General features: G+C 44.4%; 1 protein-coding gene across 1 annotated transcript in view; it reads left to right on the forward strand.

The window, feature by feature from the left end:
• LOC137335346 (sodium- and chloride-dependent neutral and basic amino acid transporter B(0+)-like) overlaps positions 1–12,556 on the forward strand; it is a 123,406-nt gene that overhangs the window by 70,731 nt on the left and 40,119 nt on the right. Inside the window, exons 6-7 of the mRNA XM_068000680.1 lie at positions 366–480; positions 2,293–2,425. Of these exons, the coding sequence (XP_067856781.1) occupies positions 366–480; positions 2,293–2,425 (248 nt within the window). The remainder of the gene's footprint in view (positions 1–365; positions 481–2,292; positions 2,426–12,556) is intronic.

The raw sequence follows: 12,556 nt of genomic DNA on the forward strand, positions 1-12,556 counted from the left end.
AGCCAGCATGAAGTTCCAATGGCTCAGCAATGAAATAGCCTGACTTTTACTTCACATGCAGGTCAGTCAGCTACTTATGCACTAAAATATTTTCATGTCAAACAAGATTTCACTATAAAAGCATCCCATTTTAATGGCCAGATAGATGATATATTTGTTGGGGAGTAGGGGAGGGTAAGAGAGTTACATGACAGTTACATTAAACTTAACCTTACCATTGGCTTGCATTAGTATATATAGTTTATCTTGACAAATTAGTGTTAAGAAATATTTTAACTGAAGGTTCTGTTTACATCTTGTTTTATGACAAAAGTAAATTTTATTTAAAATGTTATCATTTATCAAATATCTTCCACATTTTCCAGATTCTTTCTGCAGTATTACACTGGCTGATGGAACTATTAAAATAATAAAAAATGAAACTTGCACAAGTGGAGCTAAAGTATATTTGGCTCAAAACCCAAGTGAGCAGTACTGGAAGTAAGTAGAATGGCTGTGAATAACTGTATTGAGAAATGTTACTTTTGTGAGGTTAGCAAAATGAATATGCTATTTGAATGTTTTTTTAAAATTTGATTTAGACATATTATTTACATTACATATCTGTTACAAAATGAGGTTAAAGTAATGACCCAGCCATTATGAAATGATCAAAATAAACTGATTTATAATACTGTAGATTTACTTCAATAGTTCAATATTCATACAGTGAAAACTTTATTAGATTTGCATTATTTCATTTTTAAAGGAGTCTTACTATTAGCATTCCATTGAAAATTAAATGACTAAAAAGACCTGTGATTAATTTCCTCATTTTCATTTTAATTTTAATTAATAGCACTGTTGACAAAATTGGGGGGAAATGGCCTTGGACGGAATTATCATGTCCATCAATGTGACCGAGGTGAATTAACCAATAGATATAATAATTAACTTTTTCTGCCATTTTAACAATACATTATAATTCTGTCAAAGAAGCACTATTGTCATATCAACATTTTCAAGACAAGGCACCAATAGCTTTCATCAGTGCTAACAGAGAAAGTACCTAACTTTGGATGAATTGAAACCTTTAAAAGTAACTAGATCAGAATCTGCTGAGGAAGGAGATTAAGAGTTAAACAGCTAATAATAGATTTGTTTAAATATCATAAAAGTCAGGAAGCGATTATAGATATCTTGAATTGGAGGTGGGGGCTAAGAATCCTTGATTGAGATTTTCGTGCAGGTCCATGGAAGGAGCAATCTTACAACACCAGGTTCGAGTCCAACTGTTTTATTTGAAAATCACAAGCTTATATAAGGTATTGGTGAGACCGCACCTGGAATACTGCATACAGTTTTGGTGTCCATACTTAAGAAAAGACATACTTGCTCTCGAGGCAGTACAAAGAAGGTTCACTCGGTTAATCCCGGGAATGAGGGGGTGGACATATGAGGAGAGGTTGAGTGGATTGGGACTCTACTCATTGGAGTTCAGAAGAATGAGAGGCGATCTTATTGAAACATATAAGATTGTGAAGGGGCTTGATCGGGTGGATGCGGTAAAGATGTTCCCAAAGATGGGTGAAACTACAACTAGGGGGCATAATCTTAGAATAAGGGGCTGCTCTTTCAAAACTGAGATGAGGAGAAACTTCTTCACTCAGAGGGTGGTAGATCTGTGGAATTTGCTGCCCCAGGAAGCTGTGGAAGCTACATCATTAAATAAATTTAAAACAGAAATAGACAGTTTCCTAGAAGTAAAGGGAATTAGGGGTTACGGGGAGCGGGCAGGAAATTGGACATGAATTTAAATTTGAGATTAGGATCAGATCAGCCATGATCTTATTGAATGGCGGAGCAGGCTCGAGGGGCCGATTGGCCTACTCCTGCTCTTATTTCTTATGTTCTTATGTTCAAATAAAACAGTTGGACTATAACCTGGTGTTGTAAGATTCCTTACATTTGTCAACCCCAGTCCATCACCGGCATCTCCACATCATGGAAGGAGCAGCCTTGATGAGCTAAATGGACTTTTCTCTTTCCAAGTTTTCTCAGCTAGCACTGTGTTTCAACAAAATTGTTTTTCTGTAATAAAAAATAAACAGAAGAATCAATGGCATGTTAAATTTAATTTGAATTCTTTGTAACAATTTAAGTTCTAAAAGCAGTACCGATGATCTGGACATCTTTCAAATGCATTTGTATTTAGCTAAAACCTTTATCAATTGTAATCATATATTGTATATACTAGTAACTGTGTGTAATGAACAGCATCCTTACATCAGATATTTTTGTCATTTTATTTAGTAAAGTGGTTTTACGTCGTTCAAGTTCAATTGATGAGACTGGGGAAATAGTCTGGCATTTAGCCCTCTGCCTGCTTCTGGCATGGCTGATTGTTGGGGTGACACTGTGTAAAGGAATCAAATCTTCAGGAAAGGTAAAAAGGTTTAGCAGAAAAGAATTAGGATTCTGCTAAGAAAGTATGGATTCTTGCAACAATATACGTAATTTATAAATAACAAAAATGAAGTATTTTTCATTCATTCATTCTCTCTTTCTATCTAATCTATCTTATCTCTATCTATCTATTTCTACCTGTCTTTCTCTTGTTGTCATCTCTGGATTTCTGCAACTCTCTTTCTCAATTTATTTCTTTGTCTTTTCTGTAAGTCTCTCATTCCCTGACTCTCCCAGGTTAGGCCTAGGAGGGAGTGGAGCATTTGGAACAGTTGAGGCAGAGCTATGTGGGAAAAGGTTCTATATATCATTTATATCATTGGTAGGAAAGATTGCTATTTTAAATATTAAATTACTAGTTGATCTACTGTGGCAATGCTCATGGACAACAATTGCAAAAATTATTTCTGTTCTCGTAACTAGCTAAGTCTCACTCACATTTTCTGTCCATTGACTAAATAGGCAGCAATTATAGTCCCATATGTCTGTTTCTACTTTCTTGTGTGTGTCTCTATGGGGTAAATTTTAACATACCGGCAGGAACTCAGCAAAGTGGGGGGGATCAATTTGCGCATGGGAAAGCCGGAAATTTTTTCATGCTTTTTCTCAACCGATCGCGACTCAATTGAACGCTTTTAATAAGAAACATAAGAAGCAGGAGTAGGCCTCCATTCATTAAAATCCTGGCTGATCTTCGACCTCAACTCCACTTATTAATGTGGCTTCCAGGTTTTATGTCTCCAAGCTGCGCAGCGCGCATACTGCGCACCCGAATGACATGCTGGGAGCTGGATTATTTAAAGGGCCATGGCAACCATGGATTTCGATGGAGAAAGGAGAAATCTGAAGATATGGAGCAGCAAAGGACGAGGCCAGCACCCCAGTTCACTGACTCTTTGCTGGAGTTGCTATTAGCCGGTATGAGGAGCAGGAGGGAAACATTGTACCCGACCAACAGGAGGAAGCGCCCTGCCTCTGCCACCAAGAAGGCCTGGCTCGAGGTCTCAGAGGAGGTGACTAGCAGGACCACTGTGTCAAGGACGTGGGTGGATTGCAGGAAGCGCTTCAATGACCTAACCAGGTCAGGAAAAGTGAATACAGTTACTGATTCACCTACATTCTTTGGTGCACATTACCACCTCCCCCCACCCCCCAATACTCTGTCCTGCCAAACCTATTCCATCACATCGCTCCTCACACCCATTTAAAGCTCAGTATCAACTTACCTTCACTTTTTGTACACCACTTCACCTTCCCATTTGTGCACCCACTCACCCCAATCCTGATGCAATGTCATGAATCTGTCTGATACTCAGCCTCTTATGTATCTATTTCATCGTCAGCTTGACCCAGAGCAGTGCATCCATCAGGTGACCCCGTCACCCTCACTCACTCACACGTCTGTACTTTCTCCCCTTGCAGGAGAAGAGAACGCAAAATGCAAGGGAGAGAAGTCGGACTAGAGGGGGGCCACCACAAATAGTGGCCCTGACACAGGCGGAGGAGGAGGCCTTGGAGCTCAGCGGAATGCTTAAATGCCTGGCTGTCGGAGATGCTGACACTGGCACCCTGCAAACATCTGGTGACAGAACTTTAACATCTCTCACACACAGCACGAATTGATGTTATCAATTATTGACCTGTTGCTCACCTCAGTGTGCTCATCGCAAAATTACTTCTCTTCAAGGGCCTTCAAGGATTGCTGAAGGACCACACGACCTGGATGAGGACATTTCCTCAAAGGAGCTCCATGCCTCTGACGGCACACTGTCACATCATAGCGAGCCATGCACCAATGCAGATACTCACACCTTGATGGGTCCTATTAGACAGTTAGTTGGGTTGTCACCTGGTGATTCACTGCTCACAAGTGAGCACGAGCAGACACTGGTGGCAGGGGCAGCTGTGGAGAGTCCGCGTCCAAGCTCTGTTCAACTGGACGCAGATGCTAAACACTGGGGGCCATCCTTGAGAAGGAGAATGATCGAGGTACAGATGCACCTTCTTAAGGTACTGGAAGAAATGCCATGCACACACTTCACAACAGCAGAGGGGATGGAGGAATCCACCTCCAGCATTAGTGGAACGGTGGCACGTGTTGGCATACACCTGTAGAGACCTCTTCCGGTGGTCGCAAATCAGCTGTACATTGATGGAATGATATCCCTTTCGGTTGATAAACAGTCCTGGCTGATGTGCAGGTCCTCGGATTGCTACGTGTGTGCAATCGATTGCGCCCTGTACCCGTAGGAAGTCAGCCGGAGAGTGGAAATCAACTGCCCTCTCAGTCTGGCTGATGTCATCGATGGGGAAGTTGATGTAGTCGGATGCCCTAGCAAACAAGCCATCCAGCGCCTGCCTTAAACATTTATGTGCAGACAACTGAGAGATCCTGGTGATATCACAGCTGGCGCCCTGGAAGGATCTGGAGGCAAAGAAATTGAGGGCAGTGGTGACTTTAACTGCGACAGGCAATGCATGGCCACCAGATCCAGCCAGGAGCAGCTCTGCATGAAGAAGCATGCCGATGTCTGCGACCACCTGCCAACTCAATCTGAGTCTTCGTAGGCACTGATCCTCAGAGAGGTCCAGGAAGCTCAGCCTCTGCCTGTAGATCCTCTCACACGCATAGTGCCTCCTGCAACGTTGCCCTCCGTTGGTCCTCTCTCTGCTCTTCTGCAGGTCCTTGTGACGCATCTCTGTCTTGTGGACTTGCAGTTCCCGGAACTGCACGACATACCTGCCGCTGATGGTGATCTTCCTCCTTCTCAGATGTACTGCTGAATAAATCCATTGCACCCCCCCCCCACCCATCCTGATGTTGTCAGTTTGAAGGGGTCCAAAATGTAGGTAAATATGTGTGAACACAAGAATTCTGAGTGTGATCAAAGAAATCTCAGTCTAAACACACAGAACTCCCAGCCAAAGGTTTGTCTGAGAGAACTGATTGCCCTGCTGCAAAAACTCACCTTTTCTTCACGTGTCAATCACTGGTTTAAAGGTCTAAATGAGGGCCGACTGCAACTCGCCTCCATTTCCATGGCATCTTTCAGAGGCCACGGGAGTCATGCCCTTAAGCAGTTAAAATGGCTTGTGTGGATCAAACCACAAAAATTTAACCTCTTAAAGTACATCAATTGGCCCTTTAAATATCGTCCCACCGGTTTTAAGTGCCCGCGGGACTTCTGGGTTTCAGAAGCGCACATGCACCCAGATGTGTCTGGGTCAAACCCGGAAGTCGGCATGTTGGAGCCAAAATGCGGTCTCGCTCCAAAATCTGAGAATTTTCACTGCCCACTTGCCCCCAACCCACCATTCTTGAGGGTTAAAATTTACCCTTATGTCTCTGTACGTGTTCCACTCTATGCCTGTCTGTCATGGTTAGATGATGAAATGCTCCATGTTTACAGTCTATTCTCAGATGAATTAGTTCATGTTTACATTCTGCCCATGGTTTGTACATATGGAATAATTTACATCTAAGAGAGGTTTATAAAGGAAAGTGTCGACTCAGCTCTGAGCTGTATTCAGGTTGATTTTGGGATAGAAAAGCAGGTGGCCTTTTTCCTTACATAGAATCATAGAAGTTTACAACATGGAAACAGGCCCTTTGGCCCAACATGTCCATGTCGCCCAGTTTATACCACTAAGCTAGTCCCAGTTACCTGCACTTGACCCATATCCCTCTATACCCATCTTACCCATGTAACTGTCCAAATGCTTTTTAAAAGACAAAATTGTACCCGCCTCTACTACTGCCTCTGGCAGCTCGTTCCAGACACTCACCACCCTTTGAGTGAAAAAATTGCCCCTCTGGACCCTTTTGTATCTCTCCCATCTCACCTTAAATCTATGCCCCCTCGTTATAGACTCCCCTACCTTTGGGAAAAGATTTTGACTATCTACCTTATCTATGCCCCTCATTATTTTATAGACTTCTATAAGATCACCCCTAAACCTCCTACTCTCCAGGGAAAAAAGTCTCAGTCTATCCAACCTCTCCCTATAAGTCAAACCATCAAGTCCCGGTAGCATCCTAGTAAATCTTTTCTGCACTCTTTCTAGTTTAATAATATCCTTTCTATAATAGGGTGACCAGAATTGTACACAGTATTCCAAGTGTGGCCTTACTAATGTCTTGTACAACTTCAACAAGACATCCCAACTCCTGTATTCAATGTTCTGACCAATGAAACCAAGCATGCTGAATGCCTTCTTCACCTCCCTATCCACCTGTGACTCCACTTTCAAGGAGCTATGAACCTGTACTCCTAGATCTCTTTGTTCTATAACTCTCCCCAACGCCCTACCATTAACGGAGTAGGTCCTGGCCCGATTTGATCTACGAAAATGCATCACCTCACATTTATCTAAATTAAACTCCATCTGCCATTCATCGGCCCACTGGCCCAATTTATCAAGATCCCGTTGCAATCCTAGATAACCTTCTTCACTGTCCACAATGCCACCAATCTTGGTGTCATCTGCAAACTTACTAACCATGCCTCCTAAATTCTCATCCAAATCATTAATATAAATAACAAATAACAGCGGACCCAGCACCGAACCCTGAGGCACACCGCTGGTCACAGGCCTCCAGTTTGAAAAACAACCCTCTACAACCACCCTCTGTCTTCTGCCGTCAATCCAATTTTGTATCCAATTGGCTACCTCACCTTGGATCCCGTGAGATTTAACCTTATGTAACAACCTACCATGCGGTACCTTGTCAAAAGCTTTGCTAAAGTCCATGTAGACCACGTCCACTGCACAGCCCTCATCTATCTTCTTGGTTACCCCTTCAAAAAACTCAATCAAATTTGTGAGACATGATTTTCCACTCACAAAACCATGCTGACTGTTCCTAATCAGTCCCTGCCTCTCCAAATGCCTGTAGATCCTGTCTCTCAGAATACCCTCTAACAACTTACCCACTACAGATGTCAGGCTCACCGGTCTGTAGTTCCCAGGCTTTTCCCTGCCGCCCTTCTTAAACAAAGGCACAACATTTGCTACCCTCCAATCTTCAGGCACCTCACCTGTTGCTGTCGATGATTCAAATATCTCTGCTAGGGGACCCGCTATTTCCTCCCTAACCTCCTATAATGTCCTGGGATACATTTCATCAGGTCCCGGAGATTTATCTACCTTGATGCGCGTTAAGACTTCCAGCACCTCCCTCTCTGTAATCTGTACACTCCTCAAGACATCACTATTTATTTCCCCAAGTTCCCTAACATCCATGCCTTTCTCAACCGTAAATACCGATGTGAAATATTCATTTAGGATCTCACCCATCTCTTGTGGTTCCGCACATAGATGATCTTGTTGATCCTTAAGAGGCCCTACTCTCTCCCTAGTTACTCTTTTGCCCTTTATGTATTTGTAGAAGCTCTTTGGATTCACCTTTGCCTTATCTGCCAAAGCAATCTCATGTCCCCTTTTTGCCCTCCTGATTTCTCTCTTAACTCTACTCCGGCAATCACTATACTCTTCAAGGGATCCACTTGATCCCAGCTGCCTATGCATGTCATATGCCACCTTCTTCTTTCTGACTAGGGCCTCAATCTCCCGAGTCATCCAAGGTTCCCTACTTCTACCAGCCTTACAATTTACAGGATCATCTGTGGGTTAATTGTTGGAAGGAGGAAGTGGCGCACTCATAGGCGAACAGCTCTTTAGTGGAGAAGGGGCTAAATTGGGCCACTTAGTGCCCGTTTTTTAGGTGCTACATGGCCACTCAAGGTTTCAAAATGGTGTCCGAGATGCATGCCCACACTTCCGACAGGAAGTACGCAGAACGCCATCTTGGTAAAGGGGTTTGCGTGCGTGCACCTAACGACAGCTGGCAGCAAGCAAAGCAGCAAGATCATGCCGCGAATCAGTGTGCAATGCCACTGCTCCCACTTTGGAACTCCACACTCCAGCCAACGCCCTGTCTTAACCTCGCATAGCTAAACACGACATAAAACAACATGAAGGACCCCCTCACCAGCGCTATTTAAAGGGATCATGAAGTACTTACAGCTTAGTTGCTGGATTATTTATTCTGGCTGCTGAAGCAATTGTACGTGTTTTTGGAGGATTCATATACTTGGCTAAAGTTTTAGTACTCTACATGGCTGGCTCGCTGATTTTGCTGTCCTTTTTGTATCATTTAAAATGTTGTGCTGAAAAATGTTGCTTCCGGACATGGGTGGACTGGTAGGGCTTCCTCTGCCAATTGAACATGACTGGGACAATAAAGGGAGACCACGCAGAGCAGGACAAGCTGCTAGAAGAGGGAGGAGGGAGAGCAGGGCACTCAACAGGAGGCCATAATTCCTGAGGGTCTTCAGGGAGCAATTTTCTTACTTCAGTTTCAGCGAGGACCAGTGCATGAGGCATCTTTGGTTCACAAAAGCGGTCGTGATTGAAATCTATCAACTGAAGCAGCCACAACGGCAGCCTCAAAGCAAGGCAAGGACAGCATTGCCTGCGGCTGTCAAGGTGACCGTGGCTCTTAATGCCAAGTTGGAGGTGGACTCCTTCATGCAGCTTGACATTGTGTGTAGGCTTTCCGGCAGGCTTTCCAGTGCACCAAGCATTTGGTTGTGTACGCCCATCAGCCTTCTGTAGTCTGGGCCATTGAAATCATCATCTGACTCCTCTGCAGCAGCACTAGTGTGTGACATCTCCCTCCGGCAAGCTGGCACCTGTAGTCTCCTTTCCCCCTGCCCTGGCTCCTGCGCACTTGTGCCCAGTATCTCACCATGTACAGATCCCTCCTCTATCTCCTTTAAAGTAGGCGCAGTATGAGTCTCTGAGCTGGTGGCTGCGAGTAAGATCGAGTGACGGTGTCTCTTCATCAACACTATCTTCTTCCTCTTCCTCCTCTGACTGGGTAGGTTTTCCAGTCCTTGGGTATCTGAAATGAAAAAAGGACAAGGGTGGGTTGTGAGGGGAGAGGAGAAAGTAAGAAGTGCTTGCTTACACCATCTGTAGCTTGTGAATCAGAAAAGATTGTGTGATGAGGGAGAAGTGGGAAGTGAGAAGGAGAATTAGGTATCCAGAGACCCTCATCATCGATCCCTCCGGCGTTGCCAGCGGCCACGGCCTCAGCGATGCCCCTTCCTATGATGGCCATCACTGTCTCCCCCATGTGGGGTTAAAACGTGCAGGCATGTTTGTTGTTAATTGTATCCATGTGATTTATATCAATTAGTGTTTATTGTATTCAGGTGGTGTGTATCAATTGGGGCTGTCTTGTATCCATATATAAGAAAGCTTATCTCAGGTCTGGTGTGTGTAATGTGGAGCTCTGTGAATAAAGGCTTGGAAGCAACTGAAGACCAGGCTCTAGAAGTCCATCCTTCACCACCAGGCTATCCAGCTTATAACACTTGCCCTCCAGTTTTTTGCTGCTGCCTCCTGTTATGTGCTACCTTTTCCTGCAAGAAAGAGGGAAGTGTGTCAGTGAGTGTCCAGCAAGATGTTTGGGTGATGTGGCTGTCATGTTTGAATAGCTGCCAGTGTGTATGAATTGTGAGTTATGGATGTGAGGCTTGCAACAGTGCTAAGTGTGTGAGGGTGAGGTAAAGAATATGAATTGAAGGGTTGAGTACTGATTGATAGAGATTGTTGGTAGGTGGGTGATGGGGGTGTAGTGAATTGTGCAGCGGATGAGGCTCGTGGTGCAGTTGGTAGGATATGCCATTTGAAGATTGAACCCACTCACCTTGACAACTTGTGTCAGATCATTAAACAACTTCTTGCACTGCATCCATGTTCTTGGAGCTATACTCCTGGCATTGACCTCCGCCACTACTTCCTCCCACTGCTTCCTGAGCGTATGTCTCCTGTCCCCCTGTGGATATAGGTTGTCTCTCCTTCCCTCCACCTCTTGCACCAAAGCCTCCACTGCATTATCAGAAAACCTTGGTGCATGCTCTTTCGCATGTTCAGCTATTCCTCAAAGTATCACAGCACAGATTCCGTTTTCAAACGACTCCCACCACTTCTTGCAATCAGGATGCAGCTACCCTTTAAGAGGTGCACGCTACCTTAAAGTAGTGCTAGCTACTCGCGATATCAGGCCCCCTGCTGATGCATGTAGCCAATGAACAGCGCAGATAGTGCTGGTTGCACACAGCAATCATCTAAAACAGCAGGCAGCACAAATTTAACGTGCTGACTGCAATGCAATGAACGGGTGTACCGCGATCCCAGCACCCGTCCTCGGGGGTTTCCAATTGCTCATTTAATTTGGTACTTCATCAGTTTGGTATCTGCATTGTGTTTCAATTCTCTTCCTCCCCCCACCCCACCCCCACTCATTAAAATGACGCTTGTTGGGGTTAGATTCTGGGCTTGGACTTAGAATTTCCTGAAGTGGGAATGGCAAAATCCAGAAGCTGAGAAGTTTGCAATCGGGAGGCAGGGCTGAGGTCAGTGGTGGCAGTGCAAGGATTGGTCCCTAGCAACCACATAAGTGATAATACCTTAACATTGCATGGTTATGATGGACCAATGAGATACCAAATGGAACTGACAACTCTGTTTTTCATATGGGTATTTTGTAGCAATATATTATCAGGGCGACTGATTTACTGTGATTGAATCAGGCAAATTGTGATTTTATTAGACAGCATTATGGGATCGTTAATGGTATTTTGGGGTTTGAATTGCATGACTGTCCATGTTTTGTGAAAATTGCACATCAGTGGCCTTGTTGTTCATGTTTGATTAGCTATGTATTATTTTTTTTTCCTTCAGCACAGAAAGATGTTAGAGAGAATGTTCCAGGCTGAAGGTAGGTAGGAGGTTTGTAGTAGTATTGAGGAGTAGGGGACAGGGGGATGTTTTGTGGTTTGATAAGCCATAGGTGTGGGAGGACCAGAGCATTGTTGGGGACATAGGGTGGGGGGGTTATTGCTTGGTCTGGAAGCAGTAGCTGGAGATTTCCAAAGTGTGGGAGTAGTGGGAAAGGTATGTTAGATGTTTGGAATTGTGAGGAGGCGATACTGTTGCATGGCAGTGGTGGGAGGGTGACCTTGAAGTGTAGGAGCATTAGCGAGGATAGTTACTGGGTGTGGGAGCATTGGGAGTAGTGTCTAGGGGTGTGATAGTGGGGGAGGGTGCTCACGAGTCCTGGGGGTGTGAGAAACATGGGGTCTGGAAGGACTGGGACAGGAGTCCAAGGGTCTGGTAGCATTGGTCAGGGGTGAGGGACTGCTGGGGTATTGGGTGTGAGTTGTGGAATATGGGAGTAGTGAGTGGAGGTGTTTGGATGTGGGAGCACTGGCAGTGATTTCTGATAATCTGGGAGCACTGGAGAAGAGGGTCTCTTTGTGTGGGACTACTGGAAGTGAGTGTTCAAGTCTGGGACTGTTATTAAGGGGGCTCTTTTCCTGAAATCTGGGAGCAGGAGAGTGGTCCTAGGATGTGAGAGTATTGTGGAAAGGCCCAAGGGGCTGAGAGAGATTTCATAGTCCAGAAATATGGAGGAAGGGGAAGGAGAAGGCTCTGGAACTGTTGCGGGAAGGAGCCTGGAATATATCTGTGTTGGAGGGCGGATAGTGTCTAGCAGTATTATTGAGGGATGCAGGGGATGTTGTAAGTCTTCGTCTGTTGTCCATCTTTCCTCCTCTTCTACGCACCCACCTTGTGCAGAGGTTTGAAATAGATGAGGAAGATGGTTTCCCAGCATTGAGATGGGAACCAGCTCTTAGTTGTTCAAAGTTGAAATAAGCAAAGCAAAAAATCAAAGACTTTTTCAGTCAAAACAAAGTAGATTGGTAATGCTGATTTAGTAAGTTTACTGATAGTAAACTTATACTGCATTTGCTGACAGGTGGCAAGTATTATATGAGTGCACTAAGCACTTTAAACAACGAAGAAATGACTCTCAGTCCAGTAAACAAAAGCTGTTCATGGCCAGAAAGGAAGTTTTGCCAAATGACCCAGGAACCGGCTTTAAGTTCATTTACATCAGAGAGATCTGGGGGTATATGCGCACAAATTGTTGAAAATGGCAAGGCAGGTTGAGAAAGCAGTTAAAAAAAAAGTAAATGGGATCCTGGGCTTTATAAATAGAGGCATAGAGTACAAAAGCAAGGAAGTCATGATGAAC

The sequence above is a fragment of the Heptranchias perlo genome, chromosome 19 (assembly GCF_035084215.1).
Source record: "Heptranchias perlo isolate sHepPer1 chromosome 19, sHepPer1.hap1, whole genome shotgun sequence".
Classification (NCBI taxonomy): Eukaryota; Metazoa; Chordata; class Chondrichthyes; order Hexanchiformes; family Hexanchidae; genus Heptranchias; species Heptranchias perlo.